At 47.3% G+C, this 18268-nt stretch overlaps 1 protein-coding gene across 1 annotated transcript; it reads left to right on the forward strand.

Annotated features, from left to right (window-relative positions):
• The first annotated feature begins 297 nt into the window (after positions 1 to 297).
• On the forward strand, positions 298 to 6802 carry KCTD12 (potassium channel tetramerization domain containing 12). The gene has a single exon (XM_075562964.1). It carries the CDS (start codon positions 494 to 496, stop codon positions 1469 to 1471), a length of 978 nt encoding a protein of 325 aa, XP_075419079.1. The 5' UTR covers positions 298 to 493; the 3' UTR covers positions 1472 to 6802.
• The last annotated feature ends 11466 nt before the right edge of the window (positions 6803 to 18268 follow it).

Here is an 18268-nt window from a genome sequence, read left to right on the forward strand (position 1 = left end):
GTTGGGTGGGAGCAGGCAGGGACTGGGGCGCAGACAGGGGTGGTGTCTGGGGACGAACTGGGTCTCCCCCCCCCACCCTGCGCGAGCCGGGGTGGAGCCAGCGGCCGGGCGCTGCGTCAGCGTTTAAGATGCAAATCGATTCCCCACCCCCACCCCACCCCACACACCCGCCCCGCTCCTCCGCCCGCCTCCCCCTCCCCTGCCGGGCCAGCGAGGCTCCGCCGCTCCGCCGCCGCCCACGCCTCCTGCTCGCCGCCCGGGCGGGCGGCTCTACTTAAGCGGCGCGCCCGCCGCGACCCGACAGTCGCCTGGAGCGCGCGGGCGAGGCTGGCGGAGCGCACCGGGGCGCACGGGGGCGCACAGCCGCGCGCTCGCACCGCTGGGCTCGGCGCGACTCTCGGAGAGCAGGGCTGAGCGTTGGCCCCGGCCAGGCGACTGCGGCTCCTGCGCGGCCCCGCTCGCGTCCCGTGCCCAGCCAAGCCGCCTCTGTGCCATGGCCCTGGCGGACAGCACACGTGGATTACCCAATGGGGGCGGCGGCGGCGGCGGCAGCGGCTCCTCGTCCTCCTCTGCCGAGCCGGGGCTCTTCCCGGACATCGTGGAGCTGAACGTGGGCGGCCAGGTGTATGTGACCCGGCGCTGCACGGTGGTAGCCGTGCCCGACTCGCTGCTCTGGCGCATGTTCACGCAGCAGCAGCCGCAGGAGCTGGCCCGGGACAGCAAAGGCCGCTTCTTTTTGGATCGGGACGGCTTCCTCTTCCGCTACATCCTGGATTACCTGCGGGATTTGCAGCTCGTGCTGCCCGACTACTTCCCCGAGCGCAGCCGGCTGCAGCGCGAGGCCGAGTACTTCGAGTTGCCGGAGCTCGTGCGGCGCCTCGGGGCGCCCCAGCAGCCCGGCCCTGGGCCGCCGCACGCGCGGCGCGGGGTCCTTAAGGAGGGCTCGCTGGGCGATGAGCTGCTGCAGCTGGGCTACGGGGAGCCGGAGCCCCAGGAGGGCGCCTCGGCCGGGGCGCCGTCGCCCACGCTGGAGCTGGCCAGCCGCAGCCCGTCCGGGGGCGCGGCGGGCCCTCTGCTCACGCCGTCCCAGTCGCTGGACGGCAGCCGGCGCTCGGGCTACATCACCATCGGCTACCGCGGCTCCTACACCATCGGGCGGGACGCGCAGGCGGACGCCAAGTTCCGGCGGGTGGCCCGCATCACGGTGTGCGGCAAGACGTCGCTGGCCAAGGAGGTGTTCGGGGACACCCTAAACGAGAGCCGGGACCCCGACCGGCCCCCGGAGCGCTACACCTCGCGCTATTACCTCAAGTTCAACTTCCTGGAGCAGGCCTTTGACAAGCTGTCCGAGTCGGGCTTCCACATGGTGGCGTGCAGCTCCACCGGCACTTGCGCCTTCGCCGGCAGCGCGGACCAGAGCGAGGACAAGATCTGGACCAGCTACACCGAGTACGTCTTCTGCAGGGAGTGACCCCCCCCCCAGTCCCCCTCCAGCCCTCGGGGTCCCGTCCTTCCCTGTTTGGGAAGATGGTTACAGCAACCCTGCCCCCCCATCCTTTTCCTTGCCCCTAACCTCCCCACCCCCCAATCCCACCAGGAGCTGGGGCCAGACTCCTCCGCCCTTAATTCCAGAACTTGCAGCCGCAAACACTCTGGGCTTTGGACCCCCTCCAACTGAGAGAGCCTAGTCATCCCTCCCCCCCACCGGCATACCCTCAGGCACCCCTCCCCCGCCACCCCTATCCTAGATGGACACGGAGTGGGGCCACCGAATCACCAAGTACTTGGAAATGCCTGACTTGTTCAGACTCGGACTGGATCGTGTGTCCAGTGTGGGCGAGATTGCTTGAAACCTTCCTGAGTTCCTCTGACTCACTTGCGGTCTAATCGATCAGACTTCGATCACCCTGGGGAAGGTGGTGTTTTGGAAAGGGCGTTCCACAGCCCCCCCTTTTTTTGGCCCTCTTAAAAGATAGATCATTAGAAGAAGGAGTGAAACGCTGGGCTTCCGGAGTTAAGGCCCCATGGAAACTGACTGTACGAGCTGAGCGCTCTGAAAAGTTACAGGTAGACGGCGAAGATTCTAGCGCAGGCCCGGGAGCAGAGCGGAGCGGATCAGCTGCCTGTTCCTTACAGAATGCAAGGTCTTCCTCCGCCGGGACCTCAACGTGCAGAAAGCCATTCTCTCGCTGCCGGCGGAGGCGCCCTTTCTCCTGGGCGCTTGGTGGCCTCTGGGTGACATGACAGCTACGGGAAAGAGCTTTGCTGCAGAAGAGGGCAGGTCCACCCAGGCTGCCCAGCACGCCAGGAAGTCACCCGGCAGCGCTTAAAGGGATCTGCGTAGTTAGTGGTGCCCCTGGGAGAGCCCATCCTCGTGGCACTGAATGGCAATAGCCTCATGCTTAGACTTGGGGTTGGGGGTGGGGCGGGCGGGGAGGAAGGCGGGCAGGAAGGGTGGGGAGGGGAGAGCAGACATATTTCATGTATTATTTGCAATTTGGACGTTTGTCCCATCCATTTATATCTTAAACCATTAACTAGTACACGGAAAATATCGCAAGGCATTTTATCTGCGTCTTCTTTTAGCTGGCAGTTACTGAACTGACTGTTGGGAATCCCAAACTTAGGAGCTACAGATACTTAATAACCTAACCAAAGAGTTATCCAGTTAGGGTTTGGGTTTCTGAACATTTGTTTTCCTTGTACACACAAACCCTGGTTTAAATATCTCCCGGACTCCTGCAGGGTACAGTTTGTTTTGGCTGCTCAGACTTGATGATCCCTTACGCGAAATCCTTATTTCCCCTAAGCCTGGCACCTGCCCCCTGGCCCAGCACACCTGACAACCTGACGCCACTTCGCACTCTCCTCTCGTGCCAAGTTCAGGGGGATCTGTTCCAGTGGCAGAGCCGCAGAGAAATTCAGCATCAAGGGCTTCCTGTCTGTAACTAACCGGTAAAACGGAGCATTTTTAAATGGAAGGCCAGCATTTGAAAAATGAGCAGAGCAATACAATGGTGTCTTAGGGACATGTGACAGTCACAGAAGGAGACTTGGCTGCCTTATGCCTTTAATATAGAACAAATTCCCTCTGTACATCCTGTCTACCCCCGAGGGGAAGGGAAATCAGTTGCTGTCTTTTCATGCTGTGAGGCTTCATTTGGGAATCCTGTGATAATGGATGCCTTCCTGGTTTAGTTGGTTTGTTTCAGCATCTCTCCCTAAAGTATGGTGGCTTTTTTTTTTTTTTAAACATTTTTGTAAGAGCCATTTTTGGTGTTTAAATTAGCGCTATTTTCCCTTCTTTCTACAAATGGATCTTGTATCTTACTATGTCCCCAACAGATGTTAGCCACTGGGTACGTTTGGTTCTATAGACAAATGTGATCCAATCTGTATATAGCGTAGAGAAGCATTTTACCTGAATCATTTAGTTTTTTAATTCATTTACTAATGCTATCAAGGTTCCTATATTTAACCCCAGGAACTTGCAGCAGCTGGTGGGTGTGTATATACTGAAGTAACATGCTTCGATGAATTTCTTATGTCCTTGTCGACTGGGGAATTTGAGTTAGGAAAACCCACGTGATTGGCTAACTGAGTTTGCTCCACACTTTTGTTGGGTTACTAGTGGTCGGCAAATCCTATGTCGATCCCTTGTCTATGTAAAATCAAGGTGCCTGTTTTTAGACCACTCTTTCTTTCCTCCTCCTTTCAAAGGGCCAGGAGACTTGGGTAGGGCTTCATGAGAGTTAAGTTTTTCAGGTTTGTAAGCAGTTTTGTGCACACAGAATGCTGGAGGAAGGGGCGTGGGAGCAAGCATCCAGGAAGCGCAGGGTTGGTGCCTTTGAGTTTGTTCTCCGACTTGCATCAGGATTTAGCTTTGTTTCAAGCTGGTGCAGTTTGGGAATGTTGCTCAGTGGCCAAAAGTAAGGGTCGGAGAGATTTTTCCATCCTCTATGACATCCTGTTAAATTGCTTAAATTAAAAAAAAAATACAGACTTGGGAACATCTTAAGACAAATCTAAACCAGTGGCAGATGGCAAGACATCACAGTTCTGATTTTCCTTATGAAATCTGCACAATTGCAGGAGCCTTGAAAACCTGCCCATCTTAAATCCCTGCCACTTAAGCCTTAATGAAGTTTGTCTTGTAACACTAGGAGTCAAACTATTTGACTCTCTTGTTTATGGACACCTTGCTCACTCCCCCAACCACCCCATCTAACCCCCCACTTTCTCTGGTTGCTCTGCAATAAACCCTTCCTTTTCTTTAATGAAGGATTGGGAATTTAATAAATAGCGTAAACTGACCTCTTTCTAGGAATGACTGCTCCAAACAGTTGGAAGTTGATTCATGGAAACTGGCTGCTTTTAGGTCCAAGGAAAGGCTAAGTAGGAAACTCATTTTAGGTTGGCTGGATGGCTTAACTGAGGTACGATGGCTTGGCCTGTGTTCCCTTGGATTGCGTCCCCTCCGTGGCTCTGCGCCATGGAAGGACCCTTGGCAGTCTACAGCTGGCAGGAGTTTGGGCCATTACTGGTGAGCTTGGAGAGGGTGTAGGGAACCTTTTGGGATAAGATGCCCTAACACCACATAACCTGGAATTGTGGCTGCAGTTATTCAGGCAATCCTCGCTGCTTCAACCTGGCTCTGACTAGAGGTCCTCACTTAAAGTTGCCCGAATTACCACTTGGTATTCAAAAATACAACCGAATGATTTTTGATAGTGAATTTAACTTGAAAAAGTGACTGACCATAGGAGAAAGTAGTGGTTACAACAAACCAAACAGGTACTGTGTTCAATGCTTTGGCTCCCTGTTTAACAAGTCTCTTCGCATACCTGTAGACCATAGTCATTCTCAGCAATGGCTATTACATGTTGTCAAAAAAATCCCTTGGAATTATGAGACTGTCTATTTTTTTCCCTTTGAATACTCTTTCCTGTTCTTGGGTTTCATAATTTGTTGCTTTTGGGCTGAGAGCAAAGCTATACTTTGTGATATTAGACACAATAATCTTCTTTTCCAGCCAGGCTCAACTGTATGGCGCCTGTTGCTTCTCTGAGGAATTGCATCATCTGGGAGAAACTCAGACAAACCAGGCAACTGGAATATACATGGCGTGTTTCGGTTTTGATCGGAATGTCCATAGAGTGTTATTGTATTAAAGCCATGTCAACTGAAGCTTTAAAAAAAAAACACACCTTAAGTTATGGTACATTTGAATCTGATACTGAAAACATTTTTGTACTCCCAGGTTTAAAAAATGCTGAATTATAATGCAGATATTTAGAGAAGTGTTGATTGGAGGGATTGAAGCCCTTATGGAGTTTTATAACCCAAATCACATGGACTTCACTCAATTAACTTAAGGTTTAAAGAAAGAAAAGTGAGTGGATTTTTTTATTGTCACACTCTCACCGTAAATCGTTCGCCCTGGATTTTTAGAGATCAGTTATCATTTCAAATTTTCCATGTTTCCCTTACTGTACTAATAAAACCAAACCCACCGCTATTGAGTCGATTCTGACGCATAGCAACTCCCGAGGACCGAGTAGCACTGTCCCCATAAGTCCCCAAAGCTGTGAATCCTGAAGGAATCGGAGTGCCTCTTTCTCCCGAGGAGCATCTCGTTGGTTTGGACAGCCGGCCTTTTGGTTGGCAGCCAGCGAGCGCTTCAGCCCCTATGCCACCAGGGCTCCGAGCTTCTGTACTACAAATCATTTAAAAACTGAGTTAGTTTCTTAGATGACTGTGCCTGTATCTAGAGAAAGAATATACTCATTCTAGTGGTTAGGATACTGGAGACTGGTTCCTGTAGATAGGGACAAGTTATGCTGAAGTTAACTCTTCTGTGTCACAGTTTTATTAAAAGTATCTGAAAGTATTAACCTTTGAGGACTTAGATTCTCTACTGGGGCCTCTGACTCTTAAAGGAAATTGAAGTAGAAGATCGATGTAAGTGAGTGGCCCTGGGTGGAGGGAAGATAGGTTAATTAACCAAGAATTCTTGCCAACTTAAACATTTTGGGATTATTTTCCAAGCCAATTTAAAAAAAATGTGCTTTGGCGTCTGTGGACATTCATTATAAAGCAAACTATTATACAGCTGTCTCTGTGACATTATAGGCAGGTGCATTTTGTTGTTCCTATTGGCTATAAATGATGGCAACTCATTTACAACTGCTCAAAAGTGTCAATCATCATCTAATGAGAAAAGTTGAAGACTTCATCCATGAATGTTAATTTTGAAAATGTGAATTTTCTGTTGCTTAACACTTTTTTTCCTGGACATCTGAAAAAAAAAAAAGAAGCTTGTCTAGTAAAATATGGAATGTCCTCACTGAGCTCTGTTGGATTCTGTAGTGAATGAAAAATTAACAAGAATGCCCTATGCCATAAAGTAGCTGAAACAGGCTCCTGTAGCCAGGAACAAGTGATGTCATTGAGTCATTATCTCAAAATATAAGGGGCCAGGGAGTAGAAAATCCCAGAAGTTCCTCAGAGTTCTTTAAGGAAACAGGAAGAGAAGGTGGGGAAAAAACCAAAACAAAACAAAACCAGTCTATTTAAAAAAAAAGTATCCATGAATTCTGTTCTGAATAAACGGCCCAAAGTGAAAGTGAATCTTTCCTCAGCCATCGAAATGCTCCAGAGGACCATAGACTCCTGCCTCACAGCCAGTTGTAGAACCGAAGTCCGTGAGACTGTTTTCTTTCCTTCATGCGTGTGAATCATTGATTATGTGATGTGTATGTATTCTATTAAACACTAAAAGAATAAAACATTCACTCCATTCCTCTTGGCTTCAGGGTATGGATTGGGCTGCACACTGGTCTGATTTCATTTAAGGGATCTTCTAAACCCCAGGACCACGTCCCAGCTGGTCGTGGAATTCGGGGTGTGAGTTGTGCCCCCAGAAGAAGTCACTGTGATTGGCCAGCCAGGCCAGGGATGAAAGGGCGAATTTGTCCAAAATCCATGGTCAAGAATGGGGCCAGAGAAGGGATTAGGGGAGTGTGGGACTTGGGACTCAGCCAGACAAGAGGACGTTCTCTTAACTCAGTTCAAGCATGTTTGGATTGATTTGCACACGAGGAATATGGGTACAGGTGGCCTCTTAAAAGTTCCTAGGGAAGAATAAGAAGTTGTGAGAGACACCTTCAGCATGGATTCCGGAAGAGAAGGCTCTGGGGCACGTTGGGCAGTCAGCAGAGATTTGCATTCTTGGGGCTCTTGAGCATATCAGCTGTGACCATTGGTGTTTTGTCTCTAAGGGAGCTCTGTTGGCAACAGTGGGATATGCATTGGGCTGCTTACCCACTAGGTCAGCAGTTCTACACTGTCTGCCTCTCTGAGGGAGATAGATGAGGCTGTCAACTCCTGCAAATTGCAGTCTGGGAACCCACAGGGGCGGTTTTCCCCTGCCCTATAGGGTCGCTATGAATCAGGATGGCCAGGAGGACAGTGGCAGACTGAGCAGGGCAGGCAGGCATCGAGCTGCTCCGATTGGGAAATCACAGGAACCAGAGCCAAGCAGTGCCAGTCAGAGTCGGCTGGGTTATGACACAGGAAGCCCCACACTGGGCGGACAGAACGAGCCAGGCTGCCCCCTTCCTCATTTATTTTGACTGTACTTCCCCTCGGTAGTTCTTTTTTGAAAAGCTAATATAATGAAAAATTTAAGACAACCAAGAATGTCGTTTCACCAGTACGCCTTCCTCTGCAAATGTGTCTCTGTCCAGCGCCTGCTAACTCACGGCGCCCAGGTGGGTGTCCTAGGGGAGAATTGCCCCCTCCGTAGGGGGCACTTGCCATCACCTGTCATGTCAGCAGTTGACTCATCCTGGCTCCTGTGTCACAGCAGAATTGGGCCCCGTTGGATTTCCAGTGCCCGATTTTTCCGGAGTAGGTCCTCCTTCAGAGCCATCTCTGAGTGGGTTCCAACCGCCAGCCTTTCAGGCATTCGAGTGTAAGTCTTCACAGAGCCACATGCTACATCTCTAGGCACGTGTGGCCTAACGCACAGTCTGTGAAATAGGATGTTATGCGATACAGACCTTGTGCAAACCCATATTCCATACAGGAAGTATCGAATACTGCCCCCATCCCAATCTGTAGTTTAGTCTTGATAAAGCCTATTCTAGATAAACCGGGGATCCCAGCGGATGGGCAAGGTCTGAGACCTGCTTCTGCAGGATGTAGGAGGCTGGCTGTGCTCCGTGTGCCGCAAAGCCCACTGGGCAGCATCTCAGGACTTGGCTCTCCTGGGGGAGGGGCGCGCATGCAGGGCTTGAAGAGGGGGCTGCTGGGACCAGGTGGAGACTGGGCATTTCGGGGCATGCTGGAATGTGGCTGCTGCCGTCCTGCTCCTGTGATTGTTTGCAGCCACGGCCCAGATCTGGACACCAGAGTGCTGCTGCCCGTGGCCACGCGCAGCAGAGGAGATTTGCTGCCCGGGGAGGGAAAAGATGGCTGCGCCCAGGCTGCTGCTGGCTGGCTGAAGGAAGCCAAGAGGAGGAGGCTGCAGGGGAGGTGCATGGGTTGGGGGACATCCTGGAATCCCACTCCTCATTTCCTCGGGGGATTTGGCATCTTTAAAGCATTAGAGGAAGTAAGCTTTTCCTTTAAGAGGGGGCAAAAACAAAACAAAACAACAACAACAAAAACACCCCAAAGACCCATGGGACCACAGGCGGCGTGCAACAAACTGTCACATGTTGCCCAAACAAACGTTGAATGATGTCTCCCTGTAGGGTCTATTTATTCCCACCCATAATTTGAAAAGAAATTCAGTAACCATGACACCTGTTCTGTGCTTGGCTCTCATCTTTGACCATATGTTCTGAAGGTGCAGTGCTGATACATGTCGCAGGGATGCAGTAGGATGCATGACGACTAGGGAATGTCTGCACGGTATGCCATCATCTAGCTGTGCTGCCGGTGTTTTCCCAGTCTCCGCATTGAAAGAGACCTCGCAGGTAGTGCGGAGGTTCAACTCTCAGCTGCTAATCCCAAAGAGGGTGTTTGGAACTCACTAGAAAGATGTGTCAGTCCGTTTCTTTCTTTAAAGATGATGACTTGGAAATCATTGGCTGGTTCGACTCTGTCCTACCAAGGCACTGTGCACAGGCATCGAACTGATGACAGCGAGCTTGGTTTTTATTTTGGTCTTGATAGGCATTTAAAAATCTAGGTTTCCTTTCCACTCCAAAGAACACTGCACTGAATAACTGTTATTCTGAAAACACACCCGAGTCTAGCTTTGATTGTTTGAGGTGAGGCCAACAGAAAGGGGACTTGGAGGTACTTTGCTCATCCTCAGGGACTAGGGAAATAATGGAATTCACTGGACACTCCAGGTATTGGGAAAAAGTGGAATTCACTGGACACTCCAGGTATTGGGAAAAAGTGGAATTCACTGGACACTCCAGGTATTGGGAAAAAGTGGAATTCACTGGACACTCCAGGTGTTGGGGCAGTGCTGGTATTTGTCAACTGACTCTATAATCATTCGGGATATAAGTTTTTAGAAAGTGCTATAAATCATAGAAACCTTTATTAAATGAAAGCATCCACACGTGAAGATGTTGTTTCTGGGCATCTCTTCCATTGACGTCCATACACGTCTGGAGGTGGCGTTCCATCTGTCTCTCTAACCTGTCCTGGAGAAGTCTGCACTCTTCCCTGATGCCCCGTCAAAAAGGCAGTTTGGGCATTCTCTAGGGACTCAAATCATGTTCCCTTTCAAAGTCCTTTGGGTTTTGGAAACGAAAGGAAATCTTAGGAAGCAAGATCATGGCTGTAGAGTGCATGGGATAGAGTTTCACAATGAAATTCTCATAGGACAGCCCATGCTACCCTCCAGGAACGCACTGTCGTCATGGAAGAATGTTCTCTGGTGGAACTTTCTTGGCCCTTTTCTCACCGATGCAGTCTTCAAATTTTGTAACACTTCTTCCCAAGAGGCACTTGGGATTGCCGAGGTCCTTTGAGAAAATCTATCAGGACAACACCATGGTGACCCCTGCAAACTAGCTGCCATCACCTCAGCTAACGTCCGGCCTTGGGTTTCACGAGCCCAGCAGATCTCCTTAGGGGCCACTATTTTCATTGGCCCTTGACATCAGAATTGTGTTGGTAAATCCAACACTCATTCCTGGTGACAGTTTATTTCCTAAAACATCTTCATTAGCTTTGGTCTTACTGGAAAGATTGGAGGAAAGATCAGTTCTTGGAACTAGCTTTTGTTTGCCCAACACTATCATTTTACTTTTTCTTTCAATGGTACTCCAATGAGACTAAGACACGGATATTACTGAGAGAACTTTCTTGACCGCAGAGACATGTGTAAACATGTATTGTTTGGAATTAACCTGTGTGTGTATGAACTAGCAACCCAGTGACAATACAAGGCACTCAGGTTTAAAAAAAAGATGCCTTTTTTTTATTCTAGTTTTTTTGTTGTTGTTGCCTATGTTTTCACCAACATTTGGCTTTTAGGGATACACTATATGCACAGGATCCATATGCTGGGGAGATGGGGGAAAGATGGGAAGTTTTGGCTAAATAGGCTCACAGATATTCCTGGGATGCTGGTTGAGCATTGGGCTAGTAACTGCAAGGTTAACTGTTTACTCCCTCCAGCTGCTCTTTTGGGGAAACATGCTGAAGCCTGCTTTTGGAAACCTGATGGAGAGATTCTGCTCTTGTCCTATTGGGGCACAGTGGTGGATAGGTATCCTGGGAATATCAGTTTTACTAATTGCCATGTATATCTGTGAGTTGAGGGAAATCAAATCATGTAATTGGTAAGTGATTTAAGAGCTTTGGTTTCATTTCATGGGGAGCATGGTAAATTTACATGAATTTAAAAGATAAAACCCTTAACATCGAACATACTCTGAATCTTCAGAGCATAGGAAGGAATTCAGGTGTTTACGTGTTGGGAGACGAGGTTTTCTATTCTTATAGAGTAACTCAAAATGCACAGGGGCAGTTCTGTGCTGTCCTAGAGGGTCACAATGAGTCAGCATTCACTCCATGACATTGAGCTTGGTTTTGGTTTTGAGAGGAATGAATTCACCTCTTCTGCCATGAAGAACTTGGTTCTGGTGGTGGTGGTGGTAGTGGTGAGGTTGAGAACGTGGGCTGGCTTGTTTCCTGATAGATAGACTTGGGAAAATTATACTCTGTTAAATCCTCTCTGCTTTGCTCTGTTCAGGTCAGACCTTTCTAAGCAACTGTCCCTTCAGGCAACGTGCGCCTCTGTTTCCTCTCCGAGCTCTTCTTCGAGTGAGAGGAACTAGGGAGAGAGGGCACGGTCAGGATCACTGTAGATGGCTCACTATTACATTTGTTGCAACATTTCCCGTTTTCAGTATTTATTCATTAAAAGTCTCCTGAGTTCCTACATCTGCCAGAATGCCAGTCTGATAGGATTACAGAAATGAGTACGACTTAGACTCATTGAGGTTTATTAAGGGAGATGAATGATGATAAATTAACTAGGGAATTCAGTGCTAAAATCATCTGGGAAATGATAGCAGTAAGGCATAGAAGAACTATTCGCTGACAACATTGGGAGAAAGACAGGGCTTTCACTGCCCCTCCCCAAAGTTACAGTCTCAGAAACCCACAGGGCAGTGCTACCAAGCCCTATGGGGACAATAGGCATTGGTATTGACTCAGTAGCAGTGAGTTTAGAGTTTTTTAATCCATTCGTTTTGTCTTTTCTGGCTCGTACTTTTGGTGTTATCTCTGATAACCCATTGCTAAACTAGGTCCTGTAAGTGTAGTATGGTTTTAAGCTTTCCTCATTCTTGGCATCTGTTTTAGTCCAGGTAGACTACCAAATCCATGGACACTCATATATGTATAAGAAAGAGCTTTACATACAAGAACAATAGTATATTGAGAAACATCCCAGCCCAGTCTAGATCAAGTCCATAAGTCCAATGTTAGTCCATATGTCCAACACCAGTCTGTAAATTCCTCTTGAGATGCATGCAACACATGCAATGCCGCCAAGTGCAGGAAGATCACAGGCAAGTGGTTGGAAAGTCTTGTGGATCCAGCAGAGGTGGAAGCATCTTAGTGCTGGTGTGGTTCTCCACGTGGCTCCTCCAGCTCCAAGGCTCTGGCTGCCATCAGCAGAGCTCCATGTGGCTTGTCTACAGGAGGGAGGGAGAAGAAGCAGAGAGTGTCTGTGTCCTGCCTGCAGCGAGCTATTTATCATCTTAGCGCCTCCAAAGAGGTCATCAAGTTGCGACCTGATTGACAGGCTAACCTACACCCCTTCACTCTTAATAGTCTCAAGTTGGCACCCGATTATGTAACTACCACAGCATCTATTTGACAATTTATGTTATTATTCTTGTTCCTGTTGTTGGGTACCGTTGAATTGGCTTCGGCTCATAGTGATCCAAATGTACAGCAGAACGAAACATGGCCTGGTTCTGAATCATCTTCCTAACAGTGGGTGTTAGAGCCCACTGCTTCCCACAGCATCAGTCCATCTCCTTGAAGGGCCTCCTCTTTTGTGAAGACTCCACTTTACCAAGCGTGACGTTCTTTGCCGGACACCGCTCTCTCCTGATCACATGTTCCAAGTATGTGAGGTGAAGTCTTGCCAGCCACACTTCTGAAACATTCTGGCTGTACTTCTTCCAAGACAGATTCATTTGTTCTTCTGTATTTTCCACTGTAGTTTTAATATCCTTTGCCAACACCATAACTTGAATTCACCAGTTCCTCTGCAGTCTTCCTTGACTGTTTGTAGGACGGGAGAAAGAAACACATATTTTCTTTTCTGAATATTTACCGCAAGGCTCAACACAGTATGTGGCACATAAGTTGGTGGAATAAATGAATGCTTATACTAATTCATGAAATCTTACACATCAAGGACAGAAAGCACTAGCTTAAAACTTAGCATTCTAGGTCTTATAACATTAACCAAGGATGGTCTTTCTATCCAGAACCTAAAGCCAAACCTACGACCATCAAGTGCATTCCCACCCTGCATCTAGAGGGTTTCTGAGGCTGTCTCTCTTTACAGGAACAGGTTAGCTTCATCTTTCTCTGTACACAGCGGCTGGTAGGTTGAAACAGCCAACTTGCAATCAAAAGTCCAATGCCTAGCCCCCAATGCTACCAGAGCACCTTAATCCTCCAATATGCTTCTTTATGTGAGAAATTACCACTGTAGTTTTATAAACAAGTGTGTGAACCTGATCTCTCTCCCATCTGACTTGAAAGTCACAGAGATTACAATGGCCATAAACTGATTTGGGCATATCCGCCCCCCCCCCCTTCGCCCCTGGGAGAGGTATGGAGTGGCAGCTGCTTTAAATCCCCCTGTGAGTTTTTGGCTAGTAGAGAAAATGCCTGAACAATGTTTCCATTTTATGATGGAAGTCAAGTTTCTGACAACCATATTGCAGATTTTCCTCCAGGGCTATTATCTGGTACAGTTTTGGAAAGCATAACCGGGAAGTTTCACGGGGTACTGCAGGAGAGAAATCTGACCTCCCAGACACCACGGTATATTGTTCCAAATGTCCTGCCGGTGAGAGTTTTGGGCTTTTTAAATGACAGCTGCAAGGACGTTTAAAAAAATAAATGCTCTGTGTGATGATGATCTGACCTTATAGTAGCAAGTGTGTGTGTGTGTGCATCTCTGTGTGTGTGTGCAACTGTGTGTGTGTTGTGTTAGTCCGGGTAGACTAGAGAAACAAATCCATAGAAACTCATGTGTATCAGAGAGAGTTTTTTATAAAGGGTAATTGTACATTAAGAAAGCATCCCAGCCCAGTCCAGTCCAAGCCCATAAGTCTGATATTAGCCCATATGTTTGATCCCAATCTCTAAAGTCCTCTTCAGACTCATGAAACACATGCAATGACGCCGAATGCAGAAAGATCACAGGCCAGTGGGTAGAGAGTCTTTGGCTCCAGTGACGTTGTAAGCATCTCAGCGCTGGCGGGGGATCTCTACATGGCTTCTCCAGCTCAGGGCCCTAGTGTAGTTCCATGTGTCTTGTCAGCTGCAATGTCTCCCAGGCAGTGAACTGAAGAGAGAAGTGTCTCCCGCCTCCAAGGAAGAAATACAGGATTTCCCAGAATTCTCAGGAGAGGGCCATGCCCTCACAGAAGTCTCACTGGCTATGATCTGTTTGACAGGCTAGACTCCACCCCTACACTCTTAATCCTCAAATTGACAAACGATTATATAACTACCACATGTGTGTTTCTCTCTGCTCAGACCATGTCCTCTTTTTCTCATTTGGGTCAATGTGCTCCAAGTATACATTTTCTCCATGAGCTAATATTGAAAACATAGGTGCTCGATTAAAGTGGTGTTGCCCACCAGGTCTGTGAGCGTGACTTTAAAAATGTGAATTAGGAAAAAACAATATATAAGCTTGAAAATTCATTGGCTGGTTGTTACCATTTTCCTTCGCTGTTGATAGCCTCATTCTCCCAGCACCTTAGAAGATTTTCCCACAAATTACGTCTTTGGGTCATCATGGAGTTTCCTGCTGGGTTGGAATCAATGTAGTGACAAGGAGAGAGACTATGGGTGGTGTGCAGGGTTAATGCACTAGGCCAGGGGTCCTCAAACTTTCTAAACAGGGGGCCAGTTCACTGTCCCTCAGATCATTGGAGGGCTGGACTATAGTTTAAAGAAAACAAACTATGAACAAATTCCTATGCACACTGGATTAATCGGCTGCTAAGCAGGACAGGCAGCGGCGGCAAAAACACCCGGCGGGCTGGATACATGTCCTCGGTGGGCCGCATGTGTCCCGTGGGCCATAGTTTGAGGACTAGGCTATTACCCAAATGTTGGAGAGTCAAGTCCACACAAAGGTGCCTGAGGAGTCACTCCCCAAAATCAGCTATGGAAAACTAGGGAGCCGATGACCAAGCGGAGACTGAGGGGAGCACAGGCTGGTGGGTGCAGAGGTAATAGGAATCAGAAGTCGGCTGAATGAATCCACTGTAGGGAGTCCACAGGTGGCTCCTGTGATCTGCATGCGGTGCAGCCAGAGATAGAAGAACCAGATGCAAGATCCAGCTCTGGCCAAAGGTAAAAAGCTAAAGAGAGTTTGATTCTGTTCGGTCTCACTCCAAGGGCCTGTCAGCAGTCTGGGACCTGTTGATAGGTTGGGTTCTGCCCCTGCTGTGTCCCATGAGTGTCCAGGTGACATAATCCCTCACCATCATGGGGGCCCAGTTCTACTCTGACACCCTTGGCCCCACCATGTATCCGGATTGACTCAGCCATGATTTAAGACCACAACGCCTTGCATTTTCCACATACAGTGCGTCCATCGCAAAGCTTAAGCGCACGCAGACATAATGTGCACCACATGCGTAGGAGCCGAACACGAGGGAGGGCGGCACAGTGCAGACACTGTATAACTGTAGCATGGCTTGTGCACAGTATGGTGCTTTCATGTTAGTTATTTGATTTAACAGGTGAAAAGAACTTTGAACGTGTATCCTTTGACATGTGTCTTTACTGCACTTACTCTATGGATCTAGGCTTAGTTGGTAAACCTACTGAGATCCTCCAGTTAAAAGGTGAGATTAGCTTTCATTTAGCACTAGGAAATTAACCAGAAATGATTTTTAGTCAATAAAGATCAGAGAGAAGCGTGGGCATCGCTTTCTCTTAAAATGGTTGAAGTTAAAAAATTGCCATCTAATTTGGTGAGAACAATGGGGCACTCAAGGAGCCCTGGTGGCGTAGTCGGTTGTGTGTTGGGCCATTAACCATGAGGTGAGCAATTTGAACTCACCCGTTGCTCCGTTGTCTGTTTCTGTCATGGTTAGCAGCAGGCTGGCAACATCTACTCTGCTCTTTCGGGCCACTAGCAGCTTGCTGGCAGTGAGTTTGGCTTGGGTTTGGGTCTTCAGGGCGCTCATTTCTTTAACTGTGATGGGCCATAACCTTGTAGGACCCAGAGTTCTGTGCGGATTATTATTAGGGGATCTTGTGAAGGAAATCGGATCTTTCTCAAAATTGAGATGCCTGAAGTCCTACCATCTCAAAAACAGTGTGGAAATGCTTTCCCAATTCCAAAGCTTGGATTTTTGTTATAGATAATGTTTGCTTAATAAACAAATAAAGTGGAACCCAAAGAGATTTTGCTTTGTGGCTTATTACTGTAGATATGTTACAAAGAAGCTTTCATGTTCTTTATACTGTATGAATACTAACCTGAAGTCTCTTAGGGAGAGAGATGGGACTTTCTATTCCCGTAAAAGGCTACTGTCTCAGAAACTCACAGGGGGAGTTCTGCCCTCCCCTCTAGAGTTGCTATGAGTTGGCATCGACTCCATGGCAGCGAATGACTTGATTTCATTCATTCATTAAAGCAAGGACTGTGGAAAGTGGAGTGGAAGCAATGTCTTCCTTACTAGTTCGTATTTTGCATCTGTTAAACAAATACGATTGAGTGCGAACACTGAAGGTTTAAAAAATATTAGATTTACATGCCTTTTGTCTTTATGTTTTTTAAAAAAATGTCATATATATATTACATAGAAGGAGGCATATTTGTTAAGATGATTCTTGAGTTTTCAGATACAAAAATGTTCTTGCTAGGCTCAAAACCTTAGCCTCGAAGAAGTACAGTCCTTTGCACAGGTTGGATTCTTGAAAGATAGATTAAGGATGAATGGGGCTAGCCAGGCATTGAGGAGTGGAATTGCAGGAAGCAGTTACTAAAGGGCAAGAATGATCTTTTTATACCAACGAAACCAAACTAAGAAATCTGATAAACACTGCCTGGCAAAACAATCACTTTAGGAAGTTGCCTATTTATTCCTATAATAGCTTCTGAAAATGAATATAAAGTGATATTTGGTAGGTTATTAGTAGACAGAAGGGAGGAGCTGCCTATTAAAAATGTTGAAGTTGAAAATACCTCCAGTTTTAATGAGGAACTATGGAAATTCCCATCTGTGCGCTCTGCCAGCAACAAATATGCAGATATAATGGTCATTCTTCCCCCAGAAGTGCTAGATTCTTCCTTTGGAAGAGTCTGATTCTCAAAATACAGCCAAGGGCCTCATTTCAGTTCAACTTTTAATTTCTGAAAATTGGAGAATGTGTGTATGTCTCTGTGTGTTTCAGTCTGTATTATGTGAGTTTTCTATTTTGGGCTCTTTGCCCTGCTCCATTAGCTCAAATAATTAAAAGTTGATTACTCAAAATGAATTAAAATGAAATTCCACCTAACTTGGAATTTCCATGCCACCAGTCAGAGGAAAGAAAGAATAACTATCCAAGAGGGTGGAATCAGTGTCCAGACTCAGGAATTTCTAATCTGTCAATATCCTCACTCTTTTACACATCCATTTGGGGCTTGTAGAGGTTATCTCCTAAAGCCACATTTTTATTTTTTACCAAATGTATGTCATGCAGAAATCACAGTTTTGATTTTGAGCAGAGTTCAGAATAAAATAGCTTCAGCATGGGTTGAAACTGTACAAGGGGCTGGTTCCCAAATGATTCTCCCACAGGCTATCTGTAAGAGGCTGGTTCAGGGTCTCCTGAGTACATGAAAACCCACGTCACTGCTTTGGGCTTCACATCCTTTGGCCAGTGGATTCGAAGTTGGAATATATTATTCCAGGAGTCAAGTAGCTGATTGGGGTAGCAGCTGACAGTGGGAAGAATAAAGATTCCTGATAGGAAAGGAACCCACTAACGGAAGTAGTTAGGGAGATGAGAGATAGTATTAAGGCAGGAGCAGAGCAAGCAACGAAGTCCCCAGGGAATACCAAAAATATACTTCGGGGTCAGGCCTTGACACCCCATCACACTCAACTGGAAAACACTCCTAAAGACAAACAAACCATCCTTGAATTAACTACAGACTTTGTTGTTGTTTTTTGTCATTAGCTCTTTGTTGTTGTTGATGTTTTGTTTCCTTTTGTTGCTTTGTTTTGCTCTGTCTTATTTTTGTGCACGTTATTATCTCTGCAGGTCTGTCTAAATAAGATAGGCTAGATGAACAATGTGGAGGAGAAAACAACGGGACTGACGGTTTCCAGGGGACATGTGGGGTGGTGGTGGTGGAGGAAAGGAAGTGGTGTTAACAAACCAGGATCAAGGGAACAAGTGATCCAAATCAGTGGTGAGGAGGGTGTAGGAGGCCTGATAGAGTGTGATCAAGGGTCATGTAACCAAGAGGAATTACTAAAACCCAAATGAAAGCTGAGCATGATAGTGAGACAAGAGGAAAGTA

This window comes from Tenrec ecaudatus, chromosome 11, assembly GCF_050624435.1.
Source record: "Tenrec ecaudatus isolate mTenEca1 chromosome 11, mTenEca1.hap1, whole genome shotgun sequence".
Taxonomy (NCBI): domain Eukaryota; kingdom Metazoa; phylum Chordata; class Mammalia; order Afrosoricida; family Tenrecidae; genus Tenrec; species Tenrec ecaudatus.